The sequence below is a fragment of the Alligator mississippiensis genome, chromosome 5 (genome assembly GCF_030867095.1).
Source record: "Alligator mississippiensis isolate rAllMis1 chromosome 5, rAllMis1, whole genome shotgun sequence".
In the NCBI taxonomy this organism is placed as follows: domain Eukaryota; kingdom Metazoa; phylum Chordata; order Crocodylia; family Alligatoridae; genus Alligator; species Alligator mississippiensis.
In genome coordinates, this window is record NC_081828.1 from 49,181,132 (window position 1) to 49,206,690 (window position 25,559).

Genomic DNA, 25,559 nt, shown 5'->3' on the forward strand with positions numbered 1-25,559 from the left:
AAAGAAAGAACCAGGAGCAACACGCAGAGCTGTTTTAGTAGCAGGTTCCAGAGTGAATTGCACTATTTGCCAGCATGAAGGAGTCAAAAGAGTACAATCTGATTTCCAAGTCCCAAATGGCTTAGAAGCCATGAGGCTAAATGAACAAATCATTTAGCTACTGGATTCCTGCTGTTTGAAGTCTTGTTCAAATTTTCCAGCTTTTCTCAATGGCCATGTGTGCTGGAAACTTTTAAAACATGTTTTAAATAAAAGCTGAGATTCTCAGCTAATCACTTGACTTGAGGAGCTGGGGCTTTAAAAAACAAAAACAAAAAAAAGCAAAACTACACCCCTCTTTTTCCCCAAATGTCACAAGATGCATTTAAATTACAGAGATGCCAACATTATCATGAACATGAGCCCAGGTAAGAAGGCAGTATGTGGAGGTTGAGGGCTGTAGCTCAAGGTTTCTCTTGGACTGCCCATCATGTCCAACAAAGTTGAGGGCTCACAAGCAATCCTCACAAGTTTTCAGCTCAGGAAAACAGGTCATCTTGAGGGATTGATGGTGCTTGGGTTAAAATGTTGCAAGAATAGCTCTTTACAGGAGAATCTAGCTGCTTCCAGACTAGGAATACAGGACTTTTATGGTTGTGGATCTCCCCAGGAGTCCAAACCAAACCAGGTAGCTCAGATAAACGAAATCAAACCCAAGGTGCCCCCAACCTTCCCCTGCTTCATCCCATCTCCAGGGTTCCCCATTCATCAGGATTCTTTATCACGTGGCAGGACGACTCTCCCTTGGCCCATGCAGCCCGATTAGCTATCTGGTCTGTGATTCCCATTACAACTTATCACTTGTGTAGCAGGAGGTTGCTCAGTCATTTAGGGGTCTTGCCAGAAAGCAGTAACAGTCCACTCAGTGATACCCATCCTTGACCTAGTGACCACAGCTTCTGCTCCTGCCTTGTATCTAAGACTCAGCCCTGATGCTCCCCCCACCATTTCCAGCTTCATCCCAGAAGCTAGGTGGAGTCTGTGCACAGGGGAAAACCCTTCCTTCCCCTTTGAAACCCAGGTGCTTTCCACAGGGCAGTGAGTAAAGGACAAGGCAGGGCAGTTCCAGCTGTGAGCTTCCCTGGGCACAACTCATATCCTTGACTCGACTTTCATGCAGCATCTGTCATGGTAACAGTCCTAGTGAGGGAGTCTGGGGTTTTCTGCTTCCTTGCGAAGAGGCCTATCTCTGCCTGCTTCAGAGTTATTATTTTCCTCCTTAAACACCTGAATTGTTTTATAGGGATTTTGACAAGGCAAATTAGATGCTGTAATCAAGATAAACTAGTTGTTTAAACAAGGCCCCTGAAGACAAATCAAGGCTCCTAAACCTGTGCTCAGTGGCATTTTCTCTTTGGCTGGTTTCCTCCCCCCACCACGACTGCTGTTTTGTTTGTTTTTTAAATACGCACCTTCTCTCTGGCTTGTCAGCTGCACAGCCCGTCTCATCCATTTTTAATATATCATTTCTCACCACTGCAGTCTCTTGAGGTCTCTTGGAGCTCCGTGCATTTATTCCCTGCTCCGGAGTTGCCTCGTTTCTTTGGTAATTTTCCAGGGCACTCCTGAACTGAGTAAGCAGCAGTCACAGGGTTAAGGGAATCAAAATCAACAGCCATAGCCCAGTGGCTTAGAGCAGTCACCCTATTTTCTAAAAGCAAGTCCACAATCACAAACAGAAGGCAGTTAGGAGGCTTGGCCTGATACCTGCCACTGGTTCACATTAGCAAATCTGTGCAGAAGACTAAGGATGGAGTAGCCCAGGGACTGCAGGTTAGTGCAGAACTTGGTTACTACGTAGGGTTAGGGAAGATGAGGGAACAGCGAGAAACCAGGGGCATTCAAAGATATGGCCAAAAGCTGTGTGTGACTGCTAAGATGTTCCAGTTGCTTCCCATGGATTTTTTCAAACTGCACCACTTCATTCAGCTATGCGGGACTGCGGCTGAGCTCCAGCTGTGTGTGGAGAGGTGTAGCCATTTGAAGTAAAAGCTGCAGTAAGTCACTGAACAACTCAACCTTTACTCGGCAACCCTCTGCAAATTAACCAGGTTGTGAACTACCCAGATTCAAATGATCTGGGTACCGTACAGAGGTGCAGCCAAAGAACTGGTTTGGGGCCTCCTTTTGGCCTAGCAAGCAGTGCTAAAGGCCAGGGCTGAGCATTGCTAAAAAACAACATATTGACTCCATAACTGGGAGCTGCAAATCAGAAGGGTATGAAGTTTTGGGGTAAGGCCCATGCCAGCATTGCTTAGACACAGCCAGTCCTGCTGGAGATACCTGGAAGGCAATGGGTGCCAGAAGCAAAGGGGGTATAATGACTGGAATTAAGAGGGAAGCAGAAGGGCCCAATAAACACCCCATGGCTAGCATAGCCCTGTGGTAGGTTGCCGGGTTCTGGACTCCTCCATGCATTGCTCTGGTTACAGCCTTCCCAGCTCACTGGAAGCAGTTCTATTAATCATACAAATGCCTGAAATAGAGCTGTGAGAGAACAGAGAGAGGTCAGCAAGTGAAAGACCCTCCAGGGTGTACTACTTGCTTTATTAATAGATGCACTGAATGTTGCCTCTGTTAACGGCACCAGCTCAGTATAAAAGACAAGCCAGGCCATGCTGGAATTGGTAGGCAGGGAGCAGTAGTAATGTGTGGGTTTTTTTTTTGGGGAGGGGTGTCTGGGGCAGGAAAACACTCCCTTAGGGCAGGGGACAAATTAGGAGAACACCAAACATTTCAGAAGCTGCAGAGCTAACTCTAGCCTAAGCCAAAACCACAGCAACTACAAAGTGCCTTCTCAGTTCTGCTGAGTCTGAGTATATAAGGGAACTAGGGTGGAGAAGAGTAGGGTTTTAGTTGAACTCATAGCAGTCATGTTCTGGCTCAATTACAGTGGAAGATAGTGGCCCATGGAATATTAGGAAGCCCCAGGGCACAGCGCAGTTCATCTGGGAAAATATACCCCCTCTCTGCAGAACAGGGCTAATGCCTCTATGCAGTAGCAATGTGCCAGGAAGATCTGTTTTCTCCTGCGGTTTAGCCCAGGGGAGAGGTCAAAAAGTTGTTCAAGAGATGCAAGTGTACAAGGCAATCTCTTCTATACCTGGGGACAGCAGGAATGGATGTCACTTATAATTTGGGGCAGGACTTTGCTCACAAGACCAAACTAAAATAGTAGCAGGGCCCCAGGTCTGTCACCTTTAGTGTTGGCTTTCAGAAGGGAAAGAGAAAGCAAGGGATGTGGCCATTCACAAATCACCTGGCAAATGCTACCAAAGTAGGGATGTTCACCTGTATCCAGGTCCAAAGGGTGTGACAAGAGACCACTCTATTCACTGACTGCCAAGTTGGTGGCTTAGGCAGCAGAAGTTAGATAGAGACTGCATCTGTTTTTGCCACACCAAGCTCTCTGTGCTGGCCCATATCCTGAGAGGCTTCTCCAACTCTTCTCCCAACTTTGCAGGTGATGAGAACAGGGGCATCCTCAGGGTGTTGCTGAATGTCCCACAGGTCCAGGACCAGGAGGAAGCAGGACTTCAGAATGGAGACAGAACAGGAAGGCAGGCCAGGAGGAGACTGGTAGACTTGAATATACAAACACACTGACAAATCAAATTGCTGGTGTACAGCAGTTTTCTCTTCAGGGTTGCAAAGCCAGATGTAACCCTTGGAAGGGCTAATAGGTCCACAAGAGTTAGGAATGGGCAAAATTGACAGTATATTCACAGTAAACAAGCACTGAAAGGAAGAGAGCCTGGCTCAGTCCCATAGCTCCTTATATGGGGGTACCCTGCTTTGACTCTTCCCCTGAATCATAGCCTACATCTCCATCATGTTGCCCCTATCTGGCCTAGCCTCACATACAGACTGGTGCTACATGTAGTGATGTCTCTACACCTGTGACCCTTGAAGCTTTGCCTCACTCAGAAAATTGAGGGTGTAAAAGCAGAGTTTAATGCCTGCAGCAGCACCCCACCTCCATAGCCACTTATATCTGTTAATCTGGCAGGACAGCTCTTCTCTGTGCAGGAGATGATGCAAGTAAGCCTTTTCTTTATGCAGCCTGTGGACAATCCAGAAGACCCCTCAAAAAATAAACCAGAATTCTGTGAGCAGACTGTCAGTCATAACCCACATGGGGAGGTAGGCACCACATTGCACCCTGAGGCCAGGGAAGGAGAGAGGATGCTCATTTTCCAGGTGAGCTCCCTTGCACTGCCCAGCCCTGGATCTCCTATTGCCCAGCACCCTTATGGGGGCGGGGAGGAGCAGATGTAGGAGAGGAAAAAACAAACAAAGAAAATGGTTGTTTTACTAATGGAATATTTTTTCAAATAAATATTTTCTTTTCTGTCAAACTGCCTTTGTTTCAAGACACCAAGTTTCCATGGCCTTCGCTGTTCTTCTGTCCTTATTTTAGTTCTTTGATAACCCATGCTCTAGCATGAAACAAACAAAACTCTCCTGATATTAAACCAGTGATTCTCAACCAGGGTACTTTGGCACCCTGGGGTGCCTTGCAATCCAAGGGTGCTGTGGAATACCATGCAATGTTAGCAGTATTAGGTGTGCCAACATGATTCACAAGATAAATCCAGAGATTTCAAATAGGAATCATAGTGTTAAATACATTGACCTGGGGTGGTCTTTCTGAGTTCTTTGCAGCGAAAGAATTGCCCTATAATTTTTCTGTAGTAAAAAAAGAGTGAAAGAGAAGAGAGACAGCCTTTCCGAGGGGAGCCTCAAGTCTATTGATGGGTGCCTTGAAACTAAGAAAGTTGTGAACCACTCCTTTAAACAAACAAGTCTTGTAAATATTTGTTATACAGGTGAATACTTGCCAATACCAACATTAATCCCTTATTTATCAGAACAGGTCTAAGCAGACTACTGCAGTGCATTGTGGGAAGATCCTCCCCTCTTCTTGCTTTAAATGTCTGCTCTCGAAGAAAGGGAGCAACTTTGTTTGTATTACTTATGTTCCTTATTTTGACGCATAAGTACATTATTTCAAGTAAAAAAGGCTGATTTTGTGATGCGGAGAATGGTTTGCTAATGATCACAAAGGCATCCATCTCCTCCTGCTGACAGGGAGATCTGTCAGACAGTGCAACAGTCTTCTAGACACAAGTAACAAGAGCCCCAGTGGCTAAGAAAGGTGAACAGACAACTAGGAAATAATCTGTAGGAGAAAATCTCTCTCTGGCTGTCTGAGAACACGGCATAAAAATGGAGACAGGTTCTTCCCCTTAACTTTGATGAGTCCCTTCAGACTTGGATGTTCTCAGGGGCACAGCATAGGGCTAGAAGTCTTATTGCAGGATATCCAAATAGTTGGTGCTGAAGAGCTCTAGGCTTTGGGTTAAAAACTCACGGAAGAAGTGATATCTTTTATTAGACCAACTAGATATTTGCAAACAAATTATTGTATTTATCTGCAAGCTTTTGGGCGCACACACCCATCACCAGGCATAGGAGGGAGGAGTGATTGGGTAGGTTGGGGGTTGGAATCCCCTGCAATTCAGCCATGAATTTGACACTACAGTTTGAATCTGCCCTAGCAAGGAGTTACTAGGGGGTTAGCAGCACTGTGAGGGTGGGAGAAGAGGGCCAGAGTTGTGCTGCTAGGAATGTGCTGCCATCTAGGGACAGCCCTCAGGACCAGAGGGGTCTCACTGTTCATTCAGCTGACTGGAATGACAGTGCAAAGCTGCTGCTTTACAGCTTATTGACTTTTCCAACACTGCTGCTTTCAGCCACACGCCCACTGACCTTAGGAGATATTGACTTTGGCATTGAAGCACGTGCCCAGATTTCCATAATGCTTTCCACCGAGGCCACTTCCAATGTAAAAATGCCCATTGTGCTCAAACGTGCGGGACAATAAAATCAGGATTCAATACTATTTCATGCAAGGGATGGAAAAGACAAAATAACTGTACCCACTATAATGCTTTTAGATTCTGATACACATGCCAGCTGCCCACACATGCACATTTACTGGAATGAAAGGGGGTGTGAAACAGAGAAAACAGAAGACCTCCCCCCCCAACCCTACTCTAGTGTATTGAAGCATTAATGGAGCAAGAGGCAGTGGACCTTTCCCACCATTGTGTCTGTGCTTCCCAGTCCCATATAAAAAATGCCTTAGTTGCTCTCAATTCTGGGCAGAGAAGTGGTGCTAGAACCCTACCTGCAGTAGCCATGGTCAAATATAGCTGTACCTACAAGGCATCTGCCTCCAGCCCGGGCAAGACCTTAGAGGGACACTGGGGACAACGTCAGAGACATGGGGAAGAAAAGTTAGTCCCATCAGCCAAGCTCTACTTGCAGCCACCACCCATAAGGGTCATATCCTTCCTTCTCTCATTGGAAGCCAACAGGTTCATTTATGCACACTTATCAAGTGCTTGGTGGCCAGTGGCTTCCTGTCAGCATGAGACAACTAAAAAGTGCTAGTACAGTGCTGGAGACAGGTGGACGAGTTGCCAAATCACCAGCGGAAGGAGCGCTGGAGCAGAGCGAACCACTTGCTTGATCTAGGACACTTCAGGCAATGTTACAAGTTGGCACATTTCTAGACCCCACCTCCCCCAGCAGCTCCCTTCAGGGGGAAAAGGGGAACAAAAATCAGTATCATGGTCCTAATGTGATTTGTATGTTTGCTAGCACAGGTAGGTCCAAAGGCATTATCCTCCAGGGAAGGTGTTGCCACATTGAAAGCTCATTATTAAAACATGCCTAGGCTAGGCTGAACCCATACTACAAGGGTTTCTTCAAGTATAAGCCATGGTCCAAGGAAACTAAACTAACTTCACTCAGCAGAGCCCCACAAGGGAGGGCTGGCCACTATCCCACTTTAGAGGAAGCCCTCTGTAGGCTGTGGCATGGAAAAGCAGGGGCCCTCAGGGATGTGTCCACCTTCACTGAAAAAAATGCTACTGTAATTGCCCTGCTCACTTGCTCTTGATCAGTGCAAACCAAATCCCAGAAATGAGGCATTGTGGCTAGCCTAGATCAGCCTCAAGTGTGTGCTAAGAAGCACATCTAAGACAGACAGCTTAAGAGTGGTGTGGGACATGCACTCAGTACTACTTGAAAATGGATACGTTGTCTTATGTGCTGGGTGTTGCCACGCACAGAGTGGGAATGTGGGGATGGAGGATGCTTTAAAGTACTGCCCCTGCACACAGCACAGAGGCACTGTAGACTTGCCTGCCATGGCTCCACAGAGCCAGCTTCATACTTTCAAAATGTCTGGATCACTGACCAGCCCAATCCGCCAGCAATTTTGCCTTCTCACTGAATTAGGATGGAAAGTAATGGAGACAAGTGGGGCTTAGAGATGTGATGCAATGCAGGTTTCTAAGGGCATGCAGGCAATCACTTGCATTGGATTCCCGATGTACTGGCACTGGCGGCTTTATTTTAACTGTCACGTGCTATTATTCATGCATTCTAGAGGATGGCCTTTACATTTTTATAAAGTCTCAAAATTATTTTCCTTGGCTGCCTGAAAGGATTTTTGGAGACTAAAGTGACTGTTGGCTTCCCAGCCCTTTCCTGCCACCACATAATAGCAGATTATATAAGCCTGCTTTTAACACTTGGAGCATGAGGTTGGAGAAGGCAGAGGAATGGGAAAGATCCTGGAGAGAATGACAAACCCAGCAAGAGCAGAGTTACAGAAACTGACTGTGTATATGTGCACACACACACCCACATGTACCTTTATCACTTGCTCTCCTGAAACTGTCAAGGAAATAAGTGCTTGGAATTAAACTCAACCCAAATTTGACTCTGGGAAGTCAAACTACTGGAACACAAGAGGTTAATCACATCCCCAAGGAACATTTGTGAGCCTTTCAAAAGGGTGATTGTAAAGAACATGCTCAGCTGAAGCTCTAGTTTGAATCTAAGCTAAATTCCCTGCTCTTGCAAAACCAGAAAGCTAAAAATACCTCTTTCCCCAACCTTCTCTTGTCACAAAGATTTGTCATAACAGGGAAAAGCCCTCAAGGCATGTTGCTGCCACAGACGAGATTGATTTTTTGCTATACCTTTGCTGATAGCACTATGGGAGCTGAGAAGGTGCTATGCACAACTGCTGTGGCAGACTGGGAATTAAAAAGAAATGGTTACTCGAGTAGATCTTCCTTCAGAGAAGATGTTAGAGCACAAACTATCAGGAGGATGGATGGCTGCTGGCTAACAGAGGTGTCTATGCTGAATGTGACATTCAATTGGGAAGAATCTTTTACATGAACAGTAGTAGAATTCATGAAATAAATATTCTGTGAGCTATCATGATTTTGGAAATGCTTCTTCCCTGAATACTTTTTAAAAGTACCCCATGAGTAGAAAAAAAATTAAATGGGCTCCTGCCTTTTTATAACATATCTGAATAGGCTTCAGATGTTATTGTTGTTGTTTTAAGACTTCCCCTTGAATTATTTTACATCAGCACTTTAGATCTTGTCCACGTTGGGAGAATGATGAAGGCAAAAGCAGATATGCTTTTTAGCATTAATTCTAAAGCCTAAGCCACTGAAAGGCAAGCCATTAGAGATGGAAGGGATTTTTTGTCTACTTAAAATTTGTTCTTAGTAAAAACCAATTTATTACCAGTCACTAATTCACTCCAAACAGAAGACAACATTGCTAAAAATTCAACTTTGCTTTTTCAATTAAGGTGTCAAGGACAGCCAATGCCCCTGTAATAAAGCCAAGCGGCAGCATATATTCCTCATATGTCTAAGGTAAAGGTAAGCATAAAGATTTCCAGGTTTGTTTGTTTTTTTAACGCAACGTAAGGCAGCAATAGGGTAATAAATCCAGTGTAAAAGTATTATTTTTTTCAGGTGATGTTTAAAGCAGATTTGGAATACTAATAGAAAAAGGTTCCAGCTCAGGCACAACACCTACTTGTCTACCTTTCCCATATGGAAGGTACTGAAAAGACTAAAAAGAATTTAAGTTTTTGGTTCCCCCCCATAATGATGAAAAGCTAGCCTTGACACCTGGGCCAATTCCTGGCTCGGCCACAAACTCACTCCAGGATCTTGGGCAAGACATTAAAACTACACTGTGTCTTAACTACTCATCTGTAACTAGGGTCACTACTTCCCTACCTCATACAGGTATTGTGAGAATAAGAATCCATTAATGACAGTGTGCTTAGATGCTATAGCAAGGAGGACCAGGTAAGAATCCTCCTCAACCTAAGTGTGTAGAATTTTTCAGGGATGGCTTTAAAAAAAATAACAGATTGTTCATCCTTTATGTAGTGACTTGCAAAAAAAGTATGCCTCACCGTGACAATTTTCCATTCTGAAGGATGAGAAAATACTTTGTGGCTTGTAATGTCATTATGTATCACTCCCCACTGAAATAAATCACTGTTAGAGTAGAACATGGTTGCCACACTGCACCAGCAACACTGCACTAGCAGAAGAACTTAAGGAAAAGTTCTCCATTTGGGACTGCAGAGAGAATTTAGGTAAATAAAATACAATTATGCACACTGACAATCAGCCACGACACCAGGGTTAATATCAGTACACATGTAAGTAGCTACACATGATGCTCACAAAAATCGATGATTTCTGAAGCTAAACATTACATTCAGTAAGTTGCCCTCTAGCCAGCACAGGTCCTGGTGGGCATTTCTAGGGGTATGAAAGGTTCTGGAGACATGGGAGAAGTGGCAGAGAAGAGAACTTTTAAGTACAGAAGTGCAATGGATGAGCTAGTACAAATTTCCTTTTCAATAATTTATCACAGTCTTTCTGACCTTCCCTAGTTAAACAAATTTACTCTAAAAAAAGCAAGGATCTTGCACTTTGGAGTGAAATGCCAGCATTAACAGCTGGTATATACTCACTAAGAGCCTTAACATCACTTCACTAATATAAATTTCCCAGTGACCATCACATTCCATTCCCTCCAGCAATGAACTTTTCTCTCTCACCACTGGACATCTGCCTATGACTCTTAAATTAATTTTGAAGTGCTTAATAAAAGCAGCACACTTGCTGTGCAGGATTTTGATGCCTCTTTTTTTTAGAGAATGTTACTAACACAACTCCTGCCATGGGAATACAAACATTAGTTTATAGCAAAAGTACTTGAATGAGTTAGATAAGCAATGGGTTTGTGCTCCTGTTTTATAAATCAACAAAGATTGCTAACAATTGTTCATTATACAGTGTTCTCATCATTTCATTTGAGTTTGGGGACCTTTTATATTTATGATGAGGTGGTCCATAATCTTGGAATGCTCACAGGGAGGAAATGTATGCCTCACTGTTGTATGAATGCTGGAAGATGTGTGTACATGTACATTATACACAAAACACATCCTTTTGAATACACTAGAAAATGTTATACCATTGCTAGAGAAAAAGTACTAGAGTATATTAATTTCAGGCATTTGTCAATTGCATCATAAGTTCCACATTGTATGTACTTCATGATATAGCTGACAACATCTTCAAGGCCCTTCTATATTAGCTTTTATATACACAGTTCTCTAGTATAAGCACATCTTGTGATAATAGGCAAATTGGGGCTAGAAGGTATCCTTGGCACAGTATGCTAACAGCATCTCTGGTGGCTCCCAGACATGATCAACATGTCTTTTTTGTGTCTGTACAGTCCCCAAGCAAGGGCTCCCAATGGGACTTCTAAGAACTACTATAAGAGAAACATTTACTACTCCTCATCTTTCTCCATGATCTCAACATCAGCCTAAGTTATAGACCTCGGAGGAGGTAGGATCTTTAGAAGCAGATTGCAGTACTGTTGAAGCAGCAGTACACAACTTCATAAGATCTAATGTATTAATCGATGAAGTGAACAGTAGGCAGAAAAATTTACCATAAGCTTATCTTCTGGTAGGCAAAAGTACTTAATAAAGACTTAATAAGGACTTAAAGGCACCCAAACATGATCTCTTGCAGGTCTCAGAAAAATCACCCTGCAGTAACACAATATAGAGAAATCACCTACCTGTCACTGGTGTTCTTCATAATGTATTGTCCACAGTCACATTCCACTGTAGGTGTGCATGAGCCTCAAGCACTTGATTTTGGAGAATTTCAACCCTATAAGCAATACCTGTAGACCACTCATGCACCCTACTTCTCCTCATACTTCTTGCTGAGGGCTGTATCCTCCTTGCCCCCATAGGAATTTCATACAATCATAGAAGTAGGGTTGGAAGGGACCTTGTAGATCTTCAAGTCCGACCCCCTGCCTGGGCAGGAAGAAAACTGGGCTCAAATGACCCCAGCCAGGTAGGCATCGAGCCACTTCTTAAAGACCCCCAAGGGTAGGAGCCAGCACCACTTCCCTTGGAAGTTGGTTCCAGATCCTAGCCACCCTAACTGAAGTAGTTCTTACGGATGTCTAATCTAAAGCTACTCTCCAACAACTTGTGGTCATTATTCCTTGTTATCCCAGGGGGTGCTAGGGGAAACAAGGTCTCCCCCAAACCCTTCTGGTCCCCCCTAGTGAGTTTATAGACAGTCACCAGGTCCCCCCTCAGCCTTCTCTTGTGAAGGCTGAACAGGTTCAGGTCCCATAGCCTCTCACTGTAGGGTCTGCCCTGCTGTCCCCGGATCATGCGGGTGGCCCTCCTCTGGACCCTCTCAATGTTGTCCACATCCCTCTTGAAGTGGGGTGCCCAGAACTGGACACAGTACTCCAGCTGTGGCCTGACCAGTGTCACACAGAGGGGGAGGATCACCTCCTTGGACCTACTTGAGATACACCTGTGGATGCACGATAGGGTCCGGTTAGCCCTGCCGACTGTGACCTCACATTGTCAGCCCATGTTCATCTTGGAGTCAGTGATGACTCCAAGATCCTTTCTGCCTCTGTGCTCTCAAGAAGGGAGTTTCTCATCTTATAAGTGTGCTGCTGGTTACTACTGCCCAAGTGCAGCACCCTGCACTTGTCAGTATTGAAATGCATCCTGTTTTTGTTAGCCTACCCCTGCAACCTATCCAGGTCTTTCTGCAGTCTTTCCCTCCCTGCTAATGTGCCCACCTCACCCCAAATGTTGGTATTATGAGCAAATTTGAACAGGTTGCTTTTCACCCTGTTGTCCAAATCACTGATAAAGAAATTGAACACTGCAGGCCCAAGGACTGAGCCCTGGGGGACTCCGCTCCCCACTTCCCCCCAGGTCGAATATGACCCGTCCACTACCACCCTCTGAGTACAACCATTCAGCCAATTTACAATCCATCTGACTGTGTAGGCATCAATGCCACAGTCGCCTAGTTTTTTTTTTAATGAGGATGGGGTGGGAGACAGTGTCAAAGACCTTGCTGAAGTCCAGAAAGACTACAGCCACGGCGACACCTGTATCCAATGCTTTTGTGACCTGATCGTAAAAGGAAATTAGGTTGGTCTGACATGACCTGCCCCTAATGAAACCGTGCTGGTTGCCCTTAAGCATGATCCCCGATACCAGCCCATCACAGATGTGATGTTGAACCTGCCTCTAAGAAGGAAGGCAAGGGTTGAGAGGCTCTTCCATTCTGGAGGCTGGTTCTAAGGGCCCTTCTTTTGAAGACATGAGGCCCAAATAAAGAGCATCTGTGACACTGAGATTGAAGGCAGTGATAATCCTAGGCTGCAGAATTTGCCCCTAGTGTTGTCCCTTGAATATGGGGACCATGGCTAGAAGAGAGACACAAGAAGGGTTTCTGTGGCCAGTAGGCTGGAAACCAAAGCACAAGGTGGGAACCTAGAGGTCCAGTCCTTTTCTCCAGAGGATGGAAGGCTGCATAGAGGTAGGCATTTCTAGAAAGAACAGTCAGATGAGGAGATGATGACAGCTGACAGAACCAGGGATGAGTCTCTGCTAGTGGGCAGAATTTGATAGATCAGGGTTTGGTATCAGTGGGACCAGAAAGAGCAGCATGGATTCTAGTTTAGACAGGATCATAGGAAAGTAGGGCTAAAGAGAGACCTCAAAAAGTCAACTAGTCATCCCCCTGCTTAAGGTAGAAGAGTCCTGAATCATCCCAGCCAAGTTTCTGTCCAAGCTGCTCTTGCAAACTTCCAAGGATGGAGATACCAATTTTTCTAGTGGCCTGTATCTAGTGGACCATTACTACACAGAGTCAGAAACGTTCCTCCTAATCTCTAACCTGAATTTCCTGCTGCAGCTTGAAGCCATAGGGCAGCAATCTCCTAGTCCTGTCTCTTATGGGCACAGACAAAAGCCCATCTTCATCTTCTCTATAAGCACCCTTCAGGGATTTGAAGACTTATCAAATTTCTCCAGCCTTCTCTTCTCCAGAGGAGAGAAAAACTAAATAGCCCTAGTTCTTTCAGTTTCTCCTCATGTCTCGTCTCCGAGTCCCGTAATAATTTTTGTTGCTCTGTGCTGGACCTGATCCAAACTGTTCACATCCTTTTTGAAGTGCGGGGCCCAAAACTGGATGAAATACTCTGGTGAGGCCTCACCAGTGCTGAATAGACTGGAAGAATCGCTTCCCTTGATTTGCAAGTGACACTCATGTTAATATACAACCCACTATGCTGTTGACTTTTTTTTTTTTTTTTTTTTTTTGCAACAAGACCACACTGTTGGCTCATATATAGTTTGTGGTTGATTGCAACTTAGGTCCTTCTCTGCAATTCTGCAGCCTAGCTAGTCATTCCCAGTGCTTGCAATTATTCCATCCCAAGCACAGGACTTAGCACTTGTCCTTCTTGAATCTCACCTGATTGATTGCAGATCATTTGCCAGTCAATCCAGGTCATTCTGGATCCTAGTCCTAACCTCTACAGTACCTGCAACTCCACCCAACTAGGCGTCATCAGCAAATTTGTTAAGTGTGCACTCAATCTCATCATACAAAAAACATTAATGAAGATATTAAGCTATCCCAGACCCAGGACTGACCCCTGAAGAATCCACTTGACACCTCCTCCCTACTAGACATCACACCATTGACGACTACTCATGGCGCATGATGAATGTAGCCACCTTACAGTACTTTCATTTAGCCTGTACTTCCTTGGCTTGTTAATGAGACTGTTGTGAGAGACAGTGTTGAAAGCCTTGCTCAAGTTAAAGGACACAACATGCACTGCTCCCTCCTCATCCACAGAGCCTGTCACCTTATAAGTAGGAACCTACTCAAATCATGATTTTGTGGTAATCATGAAATAGGGTGATCTCCACAAGATCTACAGAAAATAACAAAAACAAAACCAAAAAACTTACTAAAAATAAAGTGGGTCTTGCAGGCCAGCAGGAAGGGGGCTGCTGGCATGAAAGCAATCAGGCAAAATGGCTGCCACCCCCACCCCTCGTCACTTGACTTGCTGAGAGGGCTGCCTGTTGGGGCCCTGTCCCTCTCCACCAATCAGTGGCAAAGGGGCAGGGCCACATGATTGACAGCCCTCTCCACCAATCAGTGGTAGAGGCAAGGCCACCAAGGCTCCTTGGCCAGAGGCATGGAGGGCCCCCACCATGATAAGCCTGTGAAAGTAGTGGCTGGCCCCACAACCTGCTCATGAAATGGGCTAGCTGCCACCTTGAGTTGGGCAGACACATACTTATAAGGAAATCAAGTTGATTAGGCGTGGCCTGCCCTCGCTCAATCCATACTAGCTCTTCCCGATCACCTTGTTTTACTCTAGGTGCTTCACAATAGATTCCTTGAGGATCTGCTCCATGATCTTTCCAGGTATCGAGGTCAGGCTGACAGGTTTGTTTTCCCTAGATCTTCCTCCTTCCTTTTCTTGAAGACGGGCATTGCATTTGCCCCTTTTTCATTCATCCGGAACCAAACCTGACCTCCAAGAGCTCTCAAAGAGGATAGCCAATGGTTCTAAAATTACCTCAGCCAATTCCTTCAGTACTCCAAGGTGCATCCCATCTGGCCCTGCCAATGTGGAAGCATCCACTTCTCTACGTAATCTCTAACCTGCTCTGCCATTACTCTAGGCTGTTTGTCTCCTTCCCTATCTTTGCTGCCAACTATACTCATGATCTGGTAGCTGCCCCATTTGTGAAGAGAGAAGTTTAAAAGACAGTCAGTACTTCAGCTTATCTGCATCATCCATAATGAAATCTTCCATGTTCTGTAAGGGACCTATGGTTTCTTTGTTCTTCCTTTTACTTTTGGCATACTTGTAGGATACTGGAGTCTCTTGAGGCAGCACCACAAGAGATGCTGGACCCAGTGGATGGATGAGTCATGGTGTTCTCTGAAACAACCACTGGGCCTGCACTGACCAAAGGATTTCTCTGGCACTATTAAAATAATTTTCACAAAAAGAACTTGCTCCTGGAGGATCTGCAGCCAGCTGAGTCCTGTGTTCTAGGGTCTAAGGCCCTGTAGTTTTGCCAAAGAGGTGAACCTGGAGGCTATCTTTATGGTTATTCTGAGCCCAGGAAGTAAAATATCCACAATATGCCTTTCTAGGCATGATGACCCCCCCCCCCCCCGCCCTCTCTAAATTATAGAAAGCAAAACAAGGCCACCTTGCAGTTACATTGATGGATTGAAGAGAAAAAAAAAGGAGCCTCCCTTGGCCATTGAAGCCATGTGACACAGGCCAGAAGTCTTGAGTCTCATAGGAAAAAGTGACAGACAGAAATCAGCTGTCTCCTCCTACTCCTCAAATGTAGCTTGGAAATAAAATATAAAGAAGCAGGAGAAAATAGATCAGGCAGGATCTGTAGAATGGCTGTAGGCCTAATGAAGTTGGATCTAGCTGCAGAAGTTAACACATAGGTGGGCCCCTTCATGAACTAGGTGCAGAGGACAAGAAGTGGGACACAGGGATGTTTCTAGGCCCCAAAGTCTCCAAACTCAAGTCTTGGGGTCCATGCTTATCCACTGTGGAATATGCACACAGGCAAGCACTCAGAGAGCAGTTTCTATTACTGAAAGCATAATAACTAGAAACCTGCAGGCCAGCCTCTGCCAGTTCACCTGCTTTGTAACATTAACTCAAATCAAAGTGAGCTTTAAACACAGGTCAGGATGAGGACTACTGGGCAGAATAAAATAGGAAGAAAGTCTATTTTTAGGGACCTTATAAGACAAGAACTTTAGCCAAATGTTGCTAACAGATTATGGTAGGTAATTATATGCAGTTGACACATGTATATCAGAGAAAGATACCTAGGTACAAAATTAAACAAAATTAAAGGGCTTAAAGTGAAGAGCACAGAATTTCCAAAAGAAATGCCATCAACTCTCTTCATCAGCTGCTGTGTTTCTAATTAGAGTCAGACACTGAATTTGCATTTATCTTGATTGAAATAAAATGGAAACTGAAAAAATAAGGATGTTAACATTAAACCGTTTCCAATTTAATTTGAGGAGTAGCCTCCGAGCATACACAGCAGCTATTTTTCTTCCTGTTTTAAGATCGCAGCTTTGTCAGAACCATCTCAGTTTTTAAAAAAAAAAATTTTAAGCCTGTGTGTGGGAGGGAAGTGATGGTACCCATCATGAATGGCTGGCACTGATCTGGGGAAAGGCAATGTGCAAATGATCTGAATCCACAACCACCTAAACTCATTTGGTTTAGTTTCTTCAAAACAATTGGTTACACATTCATTATTGCAGCTTCTTAAAATAAAGAAAAGAATTTGTAGCCACTGCAAAGTTATTTTGTAAAAATAACCCTAGCAAAATGGAGATTTGCAAGCAAATCTTGCCCAACAATGGGTCCATAAAGTGAGAAACCTGCAAGAGTAAAGGTCAGCATACCAACCACCAAACAAGATATCAAGTCTTTGGATGAGCCTTTCAGGAACTCCTCATATATTATATAGGCTGAGAGTTATGTTAAGCCTTCTGAGATTAGATAGGGAATTGAAGTAACAGATGAAGGAGGAAAAGTCTGGAAGAAAAATATGTAAGCAATAACTCATCAGCAAAGCAGTATTTTAGAAATGCAGCAAATTAAAATCAAAAGCTGCTGCTTGGCTGAACATGATGTAACAGAGGGAGCTCTTGCAGCCAAGACTATTTCCACTTCTTTCTGACATGTTGACTTTGGTTACTTACATAACTAAAGACATCTCTCTTGCCTGTTGGTTACCTGAAAATTTCTCTTACATCCTGTTTTGGTTTACATATGGACTTTTTACATAAGCTCTTGTTACATCTGCTACTTAACTGCTGCATATACTTCTCTCCCAGAAGTCCAGGAAAGGTACTGTGATAGCCAAAAACTTGCTTCTGTCCATCCCAACCATGCAGTTGGTCCAATAAAAGATATCAGCCACAAAAATTCTTACATCTCAGACAAGGCATTTGTTGCCTCTCACTTCTTGGTTCTTCTCTAAACGTTCCCCCTTCCTTTTTGGCTCACATACTCACTTTCACACATGCTTTTGTCTGAATCCAGTGAAAAAAAAAACCAAAGCACTTGAGAAACCCACATTCAAATTGCATTTGGAGTCAAGGATCCTCATTCACTTTCTTTCCATTGGATGAAAGCCTAAGGAGGATGATAGTAATTTTACTTGTCTACTGTATCTTCCCAGCTGAGATTCTCAAACCACTTTTAAGCAAATTACTGCCAGGAAGCCTTGGTGCCTATTAGCTACAATTGGCAGGTCTTACCCCCATTTCATCCATGGCTAATAATTACATACAATGAAATTAAGTGATTCAAACAGGGTCACATCTAGGGCATTTGGCAACTGAATCCCAAATCCTTGATTCCTACATTCTTTGTTTAAACTTCAGGGCCATTCTCCCCATTTTCTCTTCTATGCACCCTGAACTGGGATCCCACACCTGGTTTGTTAGTTCAGTATCACAGCCATTAATCACCAGATGAGGCAGGATGCCTTTCATAACCATCCACCAGCAATTGCTAGATGGAATATAATAAAGCTACCAAGCTGAAGCCGACAATCAATACGGGAATTCCCAAACTGGCAGTTATTTATTACTGCCATTCATGAGCGTGACATCCTCTTGGACCCTTGCTGTTCTGCCAACAAAGTAACAACTTAACACTCAGCATCATGGTTTATTGTACACATGGAGAGGGAGAATAAAGTGTATGCACGTTCACTTAAAGCTACTATATCTGTGAAACACATTACAATCCATCAGATCCCCTCTTCTTACAACATTAAAAAAGCTTGGCTTCCACAGGTGATATGAGTAGGGGGCAAACATAATTAGAGCATATGGGAAAATGAATTGTGTAGGCTTTGGTAATTGGATGTGGAAACTTTCACCTCTAGCAGAAATATACAAATCCAGCCCAAGTCAGTGGTGACAGCAAGTCTTTATCGAATAACAGTTTGGTGGTCTGTGTGCAATAGTTTGGCGGTATCAGTCCAGTTCCCAGTGTAGAGGTGTCCGCATCAGTCGGCACCCTTGTTTTGTTGGCAGGCAGCAGAGAGGCCAGGATTAAGTGGGCATAAAAATAAATTACCCCTATCTTTAGCCTCTTAATGTCAGGGTAGAGGCATAATAGAAAGACAGGGGGAGCTGCCACTTTCCTGTTGATATCCAGAGGACTTCAGTCTCCAGAGCTGTCAACCTAGCAACTTCTATAAACTTTTAATGCATAAAAAAAAAAGCAAACAACAACAGCATACAACTAAACCACATATATTTTATAATCTCAAAGCAAATTGCTTAAATGTCCAAATAAGGCTTAGAGTTTTTTTTCCCCCCCATTGGAGATGAAGGAAAAGCCAGATAGAAGTAACATAGGTATGCACTTCCATCTACTGCCCGTAGTTCTGTGATCTGATTAGCTCCCGTCCCAAGTAAATCTGTTCCCATATGCAACAAGAGAGAATCTTCCAGCTTCAGCATGTGGCTCAATACACTTTATTATTCCTTTGTTATCTGTTTTTATTTAAAAGAATTTGTTTCCCCTATCATAAAAATTAGACAACCATACCATCACCAGCAGCAGCAAAGTCCGTGGAGTTAACATTGATGGCAGACAGTTCACTGGTGTTCCCAGTATCTCGAAAGGTCCTAGAGAGTCCATAAATGGGAAAAAAAACCCAAACATGATGGTTTTTGGGAAGAACATCAAGGTGGTTTCAATTTCTTGTCCCAGTGATGATCCCAGATGAATGCTGTAGCATGTCAGTGGGACCAGTACCTCATGCCTTGAGAGAAAACCCTTCATACCAGCTCCAGTACCTGATTAACACAAAGAGAGCAAACAATTAGACCTGGGATTTACTACATTCATTATCTTTTACTATACCAAACAGAGCAGCAGGAAGTGATCTGACCCTTTTTTCCATTCCCTCACTCTTTATTCATCAGCATATGAGAGTGTCACTTAGGGCCTCTTGGACACTTGACAAGCACCACAGAGAGTTAAAAGCCTTAGCTTGCCTTCCACTTCATATGCAATACAATACATTGTGATATAACACAATAGGACAAAACCAACCAATCACATCTTGTATTTTCCTATTTCCTGAAAAGCAGGACCAGCGCAGACCAAAGATTTTCATCAGATACTTCTCTTCATACATGCATTAACATTTCCTAAGCTAACACAGTGCAGTATTTTCAAACCCTGGAAAACAGGATTTCCCTCAACTGGATACAGCAGAATATAATGTATCCATCTATACAGGATTTCTGAGCTATTCATTAAACCTCACTAGACCTGGTCTTGTCTCTTTACCTACCGACCATCCCATGTAGATGCTATCATAGTCAAACAAATTAAAAAGGAAACATGAGAATGTTAATAACTGTCTTTGTTTACACATTTTCCTTCCCCTCTTCACTAATTAACAATCAGGGTATGTGAGAAAAAGCCTTTCCTTCATAATCAGTTTTCCTTTGCTGCTGGATTCACTAAAAATGTCATACGCTTATGTGTGCCACCAGTTTTACTCATGGGAAATGAATGAAGTAAAGCACAATAACCTGCAAATCTTTTAAATGAATAGCTTGAGAACAAGAGGCAACAGCAGTATGTACGGTAATAGCAGAAGCAATGGGGGAGAGGGGGTAGGCATGGAACGGCATGTGCAGAGCATTCAAATAGTTCAGGACTGTTCAAATTCCTGGTGACCAGAAGCCACAGCCCCATGGGCTGCATGGCCCTCCCAGGTGCTCCCCTGCTGCACCAAGCACAAAAATATTCTCCTTCCCCTGTGCTGATTCAAGTATATGGGTGCTTCCCTCCCTCCCACTGTACCCAGCCAGGCAGACTCAAGTGCCCCAGCCCCACCTTCAGCTCCCTGGGTGTGGGCTCCTCCACAGAGCCAGCACCCCACACCACAGGCTATGCAACACTGATTCAACCTGGGGCAGAAGGGAGAAGTCAGAGGGAAGGGGAGCCCAAAGCCTCTGATGGAGGGAAATAACATGACTGGGGGGAAAGGAGGAGTAGTGGCTTGGTCCGGGATCCACATGTGACCTGTGGGCCACTGGTTTGGCAGCCCTAAAATAGTTAAAAGAGGCCTGCAATGGGAGACTGGGGGGAGAACCGACACTCATATATTTCATGGGCTTTGTTTTTTTTCAAATGCATACAAGTGACCTGGAAAGTGATTTCCCCCCCTGTTAAGCTCCCCTATCATATTTAAAGCAGAAATATCAGGTCCAGCAAGGCTGCTTTAGCTGCCAGAGAACTGGAGTTGTCACTAAAGGTCAGCATCTCAGTGGCAGAAGCAGGGGAACAAAATGGGTTTTCTGAAGTGACTGAAGATAGGCTGTAAAACCCTAACCAACCACTGCAAGAAATCAGAATTCCCGATTACAAATCTGCTACACTGACCATCAATACCACCCCCTTCCCCCCACCCAGCAGTTAAGTCTGTGGGGAGGGACAGGGGAGCGGGGGAAGTTCGAGACAGAGGGAGAAAAAATTATTTGGGGGCGCACCTCCCCAGCAGATGAGTCCCACCCAGCCATGGCCCCACTCAACTTATCCCTGCTCCTGCCTCTGCAGCACTGTTCCTCACCGTGGGGGCCTCGATCTAGCCCCCACCCCTTCCCTCCCCCACAAACTGACCTGCTGGGCTGGGGCACATGCGAGCATGCACGTGGACACTCAGCCCCCACCCCAGCCTTGGATAGACTCCAAGATCTACTGGTGGATCTCGATCCACTGGTTGGTGACCACTGCTCTAGAATGAAAGGCAATTGCAAGATGGAGGTGGCAAATGTTACTGATCATATTCTGCAGCAGCTAGTTTGACTAGCATTCCCTGTTATATGTCATTCTGAGAACTAAAAAATGCACCAGTTCTGCGGCTCACTAAACAAAAGGGACAGCAGGTCAAAAAAGAGTGCCAGAATCACCAACTGGTGATTAAACGCTGTTAATGGATTTTCATTTACAGACTGCTTAGGGAACAGACATCTTAAAGAAAGGCAACAGTCAGAAACAAGAGAACAGTCTTGGGAACTTTCTTGCTAGAGGCTTTGAGGTTTTATATTTTGATAGTTAAAATCTGACTTTAAATTATTCACTGGTCTAAGTAGTCATAGCTGCAGGAAGGGTAGTGAAAAACAGAAGAACCCCTGGGGAGTGCTTGGAGAGTTCATGCTCTAGCCTGGGTCTCAATTATACTCCTGCACAGGAACGTGTTAGGTAACACCTGCTGCAAGATAGGGGACAGAATTTATTTATCTGATGGCTGGCAGGTTACTCTTCCCCCAGGTGGTCATGTTTCTGAGGGAAGGAGGTCATGGAGTGTGGTCCAAGACTAGTGACACACTTGACTTTCTGCACAATAGGAAGTCAGTCATGTTTAGGAGACTATACCGGCAGCTGTTATCAAGAAGAGCAGGTCATGATGCTGGGAATGAGAAAAGCCAAGCAGTGAATTTTCTTGCTTTGATTGTTGCTGTGAGTTTGGATTGCTGAACCCTGCATTAGAACCTATAGCAAGAGGATGGTGTGTGGCTAACTCCAATGAACTAAGTCTCTTCTAGTTCTTGGCTCATAGACACAGATTAGTGTGCAAATGTGGCTGCACATGTAGGTGTTTGTGGGGTACAGCACCGAATGAATGCCTCATTTCAAAACAGTCCCACTGATGGACTGTTTGAACTGATGCAAAATCTAATGGCTTTTGCAGAAAATGAAGCATGATGCTTATTTTTCAAGTAAAGAAAAAGGCACCATATTTAAAAGCAGAAGTCTTCCATCTCAGTGGCAGCACGCTACAAAATGTTGCAAGCTTTCCTGTTTAATTTCTTTCTAGTACAGCAGAGGCACCCTGAAGACTGGCACAGTGGGATAGGGCTCCTGGGAATTTACCAGCTTCTTTTCCACACTCACACTCTAACTTGGGTTTTTTGGTGGGTTTTTTTTTTGCTTTTGCTCTAGTCCCCCTCTTCCTAGCTTTTGCCAGATGCAAATACATTAATTTAAATTACAGACATCCACAGCTGGGATGACCTCCTCTAACAGTTCCTCCTGGCTGTATAGCTTCTATGACTTTGGTTCTTATTGACCATGGATTCAGACATGCAAAACAGAGACATGTGAAATAACTTACCTTAATTGTACCCTGACTGTTAGCAGCAATCAGCACATTGGATTCCTGAAAAAGGAAGAGGAGCTATCAGAGTTTGTAAAGAAGGCTTTTGAAGTAATGTAGAATAGGAAACTGCTTTTTAATTTAAACATTAAAAACCTATCCAGGTTAGAAAAAATTAACTCTTGACATTTCTGATGTGCTTTTGAAGCTAGAAATCTTATTTTAAGAGGTTACATTACCTGAAAGAATTAGGAAGCAAAAATCCTCAATACTTGTATAGAGGTTTAATCTTGAAAGCAATTTACAAACATGAATTAATCCTCACAACACCCATGTGAGGCAGGCAAGTAACAATCAACATTTACATCTCGTGGCAGTGTGCATACAAAGGTCTCTGGTGCCTTAAATAAACTGAATAATTAACATTATAAAAAGTTCTCCAACCAGCGTAACATGCAATTAAAATAACCAACAAATCTGCAATGGAAAGTAAAATAAGAGGAATATAACAGCTTTTCTGTACCTACAAATGACAGTGACACCCAAACTGACTGGACTTGGCCCAAACTTGAAGGATGCTAGCGAAATACCACCTATCTACCGCTTAGGTATTCACAAGGAGTCAAACTAGGCGCGCACAGCCTGTTCATCTGGGCTGCACCACTATGGCCTAGTAGACAACCAGGAAAAGCGAAATCCCAAAATCAAAGGTTCTGGATGGAAGCTGACCTGCTTCCTATGCACTCAAGACTGTGTTCTTAAGATAGTCAAACAAGTCCAATTCCACCCACTTCAAATGCTTTGATGAGAGAAGGTTAAAAAAAAAAAATCCAGAAAGAAAAAAAAAGAAAGCATCAATAAGCTAAAAACCCAGCCCAAAACACAAAAAAACTGGAGGGGAGAAATGGGAAAGGAAGAAAAGAAGAAGAATTCTGAAAAAGCAATCAGAGGCAGCTTTCCACATGGCTTTTTATCTAGCCCTGTAATGCCAGTAATTATGGTATATGCTGCCAAACTGGCTGGCACAACTGACAGTTGACTAAAGGCAGCTGAAAGAAGCAGCAGCAAGATAAATGGAAAGATCAGTCTTTGGGAGGAACTATCCATTCTCAGACAAACTTACCTTAATTGTCCCATCACTTAACATGCGTGGGTTTAATAAGCTCAGTGAGTAGAATATACCTTCTTCAAAGAAGTAATGCATTCAGCAAGCGAGCCAGGGGAAAATAGCTAGACCTAAATCAACCGAGTGCAAAACTGGTAGATGCTGGCACTTGGCAGCCGAAGTACATGAATTTTTAGCCCAGTACCTAAAAGATTAGGCTGCAAACTGCTTCATCATAAGGCTCTGAAGCCTGCAGGAGCACCCAATCTGAAGCAGCAGGAGAGAATATATATTCCTATATAACAGGAAAAGCTAGTTTTCTAGTAATAGTTACCTTTTGGTGGGTGACTGGACTACTGTATCATAAATGCATCTGTTCCCCCTGGATAGTATCCATTACAGGATTAGCATGAACTTTTTGACACTAGCTCATGTGTGACCCTCAAGGCAAAAAGCTCTTGTACAGAAAAACCAAGCCCTAAAAAAGAATGACAAAATTCTCATTTCTATTCCTTTCTCAACTAAGAGGGTCAGTCTTAAGAATCACACAACTTCCTATTTAAAAGATCAGATTCTGGTGCCTAAAGCCCAGGACAAATTCTGTCATTAAGAAGAATCCTTGTTAAGAAACAAATTTACACGGATGAATGACTTGGGTGGCTAAAATAGGAACTGCATTGCTCTGAGATATCTGACTAATTTTTGGAGGCAAGGGAGAAGCATAAGCAGCTATCAAATGTCTGGAACAAAAGGCTGTAGCTGATGAATACAGAATGATCACTGTTGGTTTTGAATCATTCTTGTCTGCATTGTGACTGGTAAATCACTACTGTTGTAGTCTGCCAGGGCATCATTGCAAATGAGCTCTGGCTCAATGGGCAGCTTTGCCTACTATATAAAATAAATATGCCAGAGGGTCATATTCTTTCTTTCTTTGGAACCTATGTTTTTTCCACTAGAACTCCTTTCTGGGCCTGGGATAATCACTGATCTATTGCTTTCATCCACAGCCTATACATACAAGCAAGAAAAGACAGCAAGAAAATTAGCTCCTAGTCAGCCATTCAACAAACGATGACTTGCTCGTTAAGGCACTCTAGCATTGTGCTAGGTTCTATGGGAATACAATCTAAGTAACTTTTTTTATCCCCTGGAGGAACAATTCTCTTCCTTTTGTATTGCCTATAAAACAGCCATTACACTCAACACATTAAAAAACTAAGCAGGCTGTGAAAAAAATTTATTCACATAGCATGTGATCTGTAAATTTATAACTGGTGACAGACAGACATGAATATATTTAATCAATCTTTTTGCCTGTGCAGATACATAAAGAGAGGAATTGCCCAGTTTCACAATGTCTAAGGTTAATTACACATCTTCACAAAGTCATGAGTTCTTGATTGACCAAAATTCTTCTTCAACATCTATGGCCTTTATCAGGGTCTCAGCTGCCATTAAAAAGGCAGCCAACATAACTTTCTACGATTGGAAAGAAATTCCATTTTTTTAAATGTTATTTATAAGTATTTATTGCCTTACAATAAGCATGCTTCTTTAAGATGCTGTAGCCAGTGTGCACCTCACCATAGATGCATATGCACCTCATGTTTGCAGGCTTTTTAAAAGAATGATCCACTAGGCCTGCACGTACAAAGTATTTTCTTGTACTCCTGCACAATGTCATAAGGAGAAGAGTGACTGTGACCTTCTCTGAAATCCATTTTAATTCCAAGTCTATAGTAGCTCACTCAATTCTATTCCCTCAAAAGACTAGCACTTGGATCCATGAAAAACAGTCACTACAAGGGCCATGAATCTGACTGCAATGGTGGAGACATCCTTTGTCACCCATCAGGCTGTTTTAGCACCCTTGATTCCCTCCCCCCCCCCCGAGTTCCTCCCTGCTGTCAAGCATGAGCTGTG

General features: G+C 43.7%; 1 protein-coding gene across 4 annotated transcripts in view; it reads right to left on the minus strand.

Moving 5' to 3' along the window:
* Positions 1-18,053: 18,053 nt before the first annotated feature.
* Positions 18,054-25,559, minus strand: part of COP1 (COP1 E3 ubiquitin ligase) — a 211,830-nt gene continuing 204,324 nt past the window's right edge. For all 4 annotated transcript variants that reach the window (XM_059728328.1, XM_019500188.2, XM_059728330.1 and 1 more), the window contains exons 19-20: positions 22,547-22,591; positions 18,054-19,211 (exon numbers count right to left, since the gene is read on the minus strand). In XM_059728328.1, the coding sequence (XP_059584311.1) occupies positions 19,194-19,211; positions 22,547-22,591 (63 nt within the window). In that variant the 3' untranslated portion in view covers positions 18,054-19,193. The remainder of the gene's footprint in view (positions 19,212-22,546; positions 22,592-25,559) is intronic.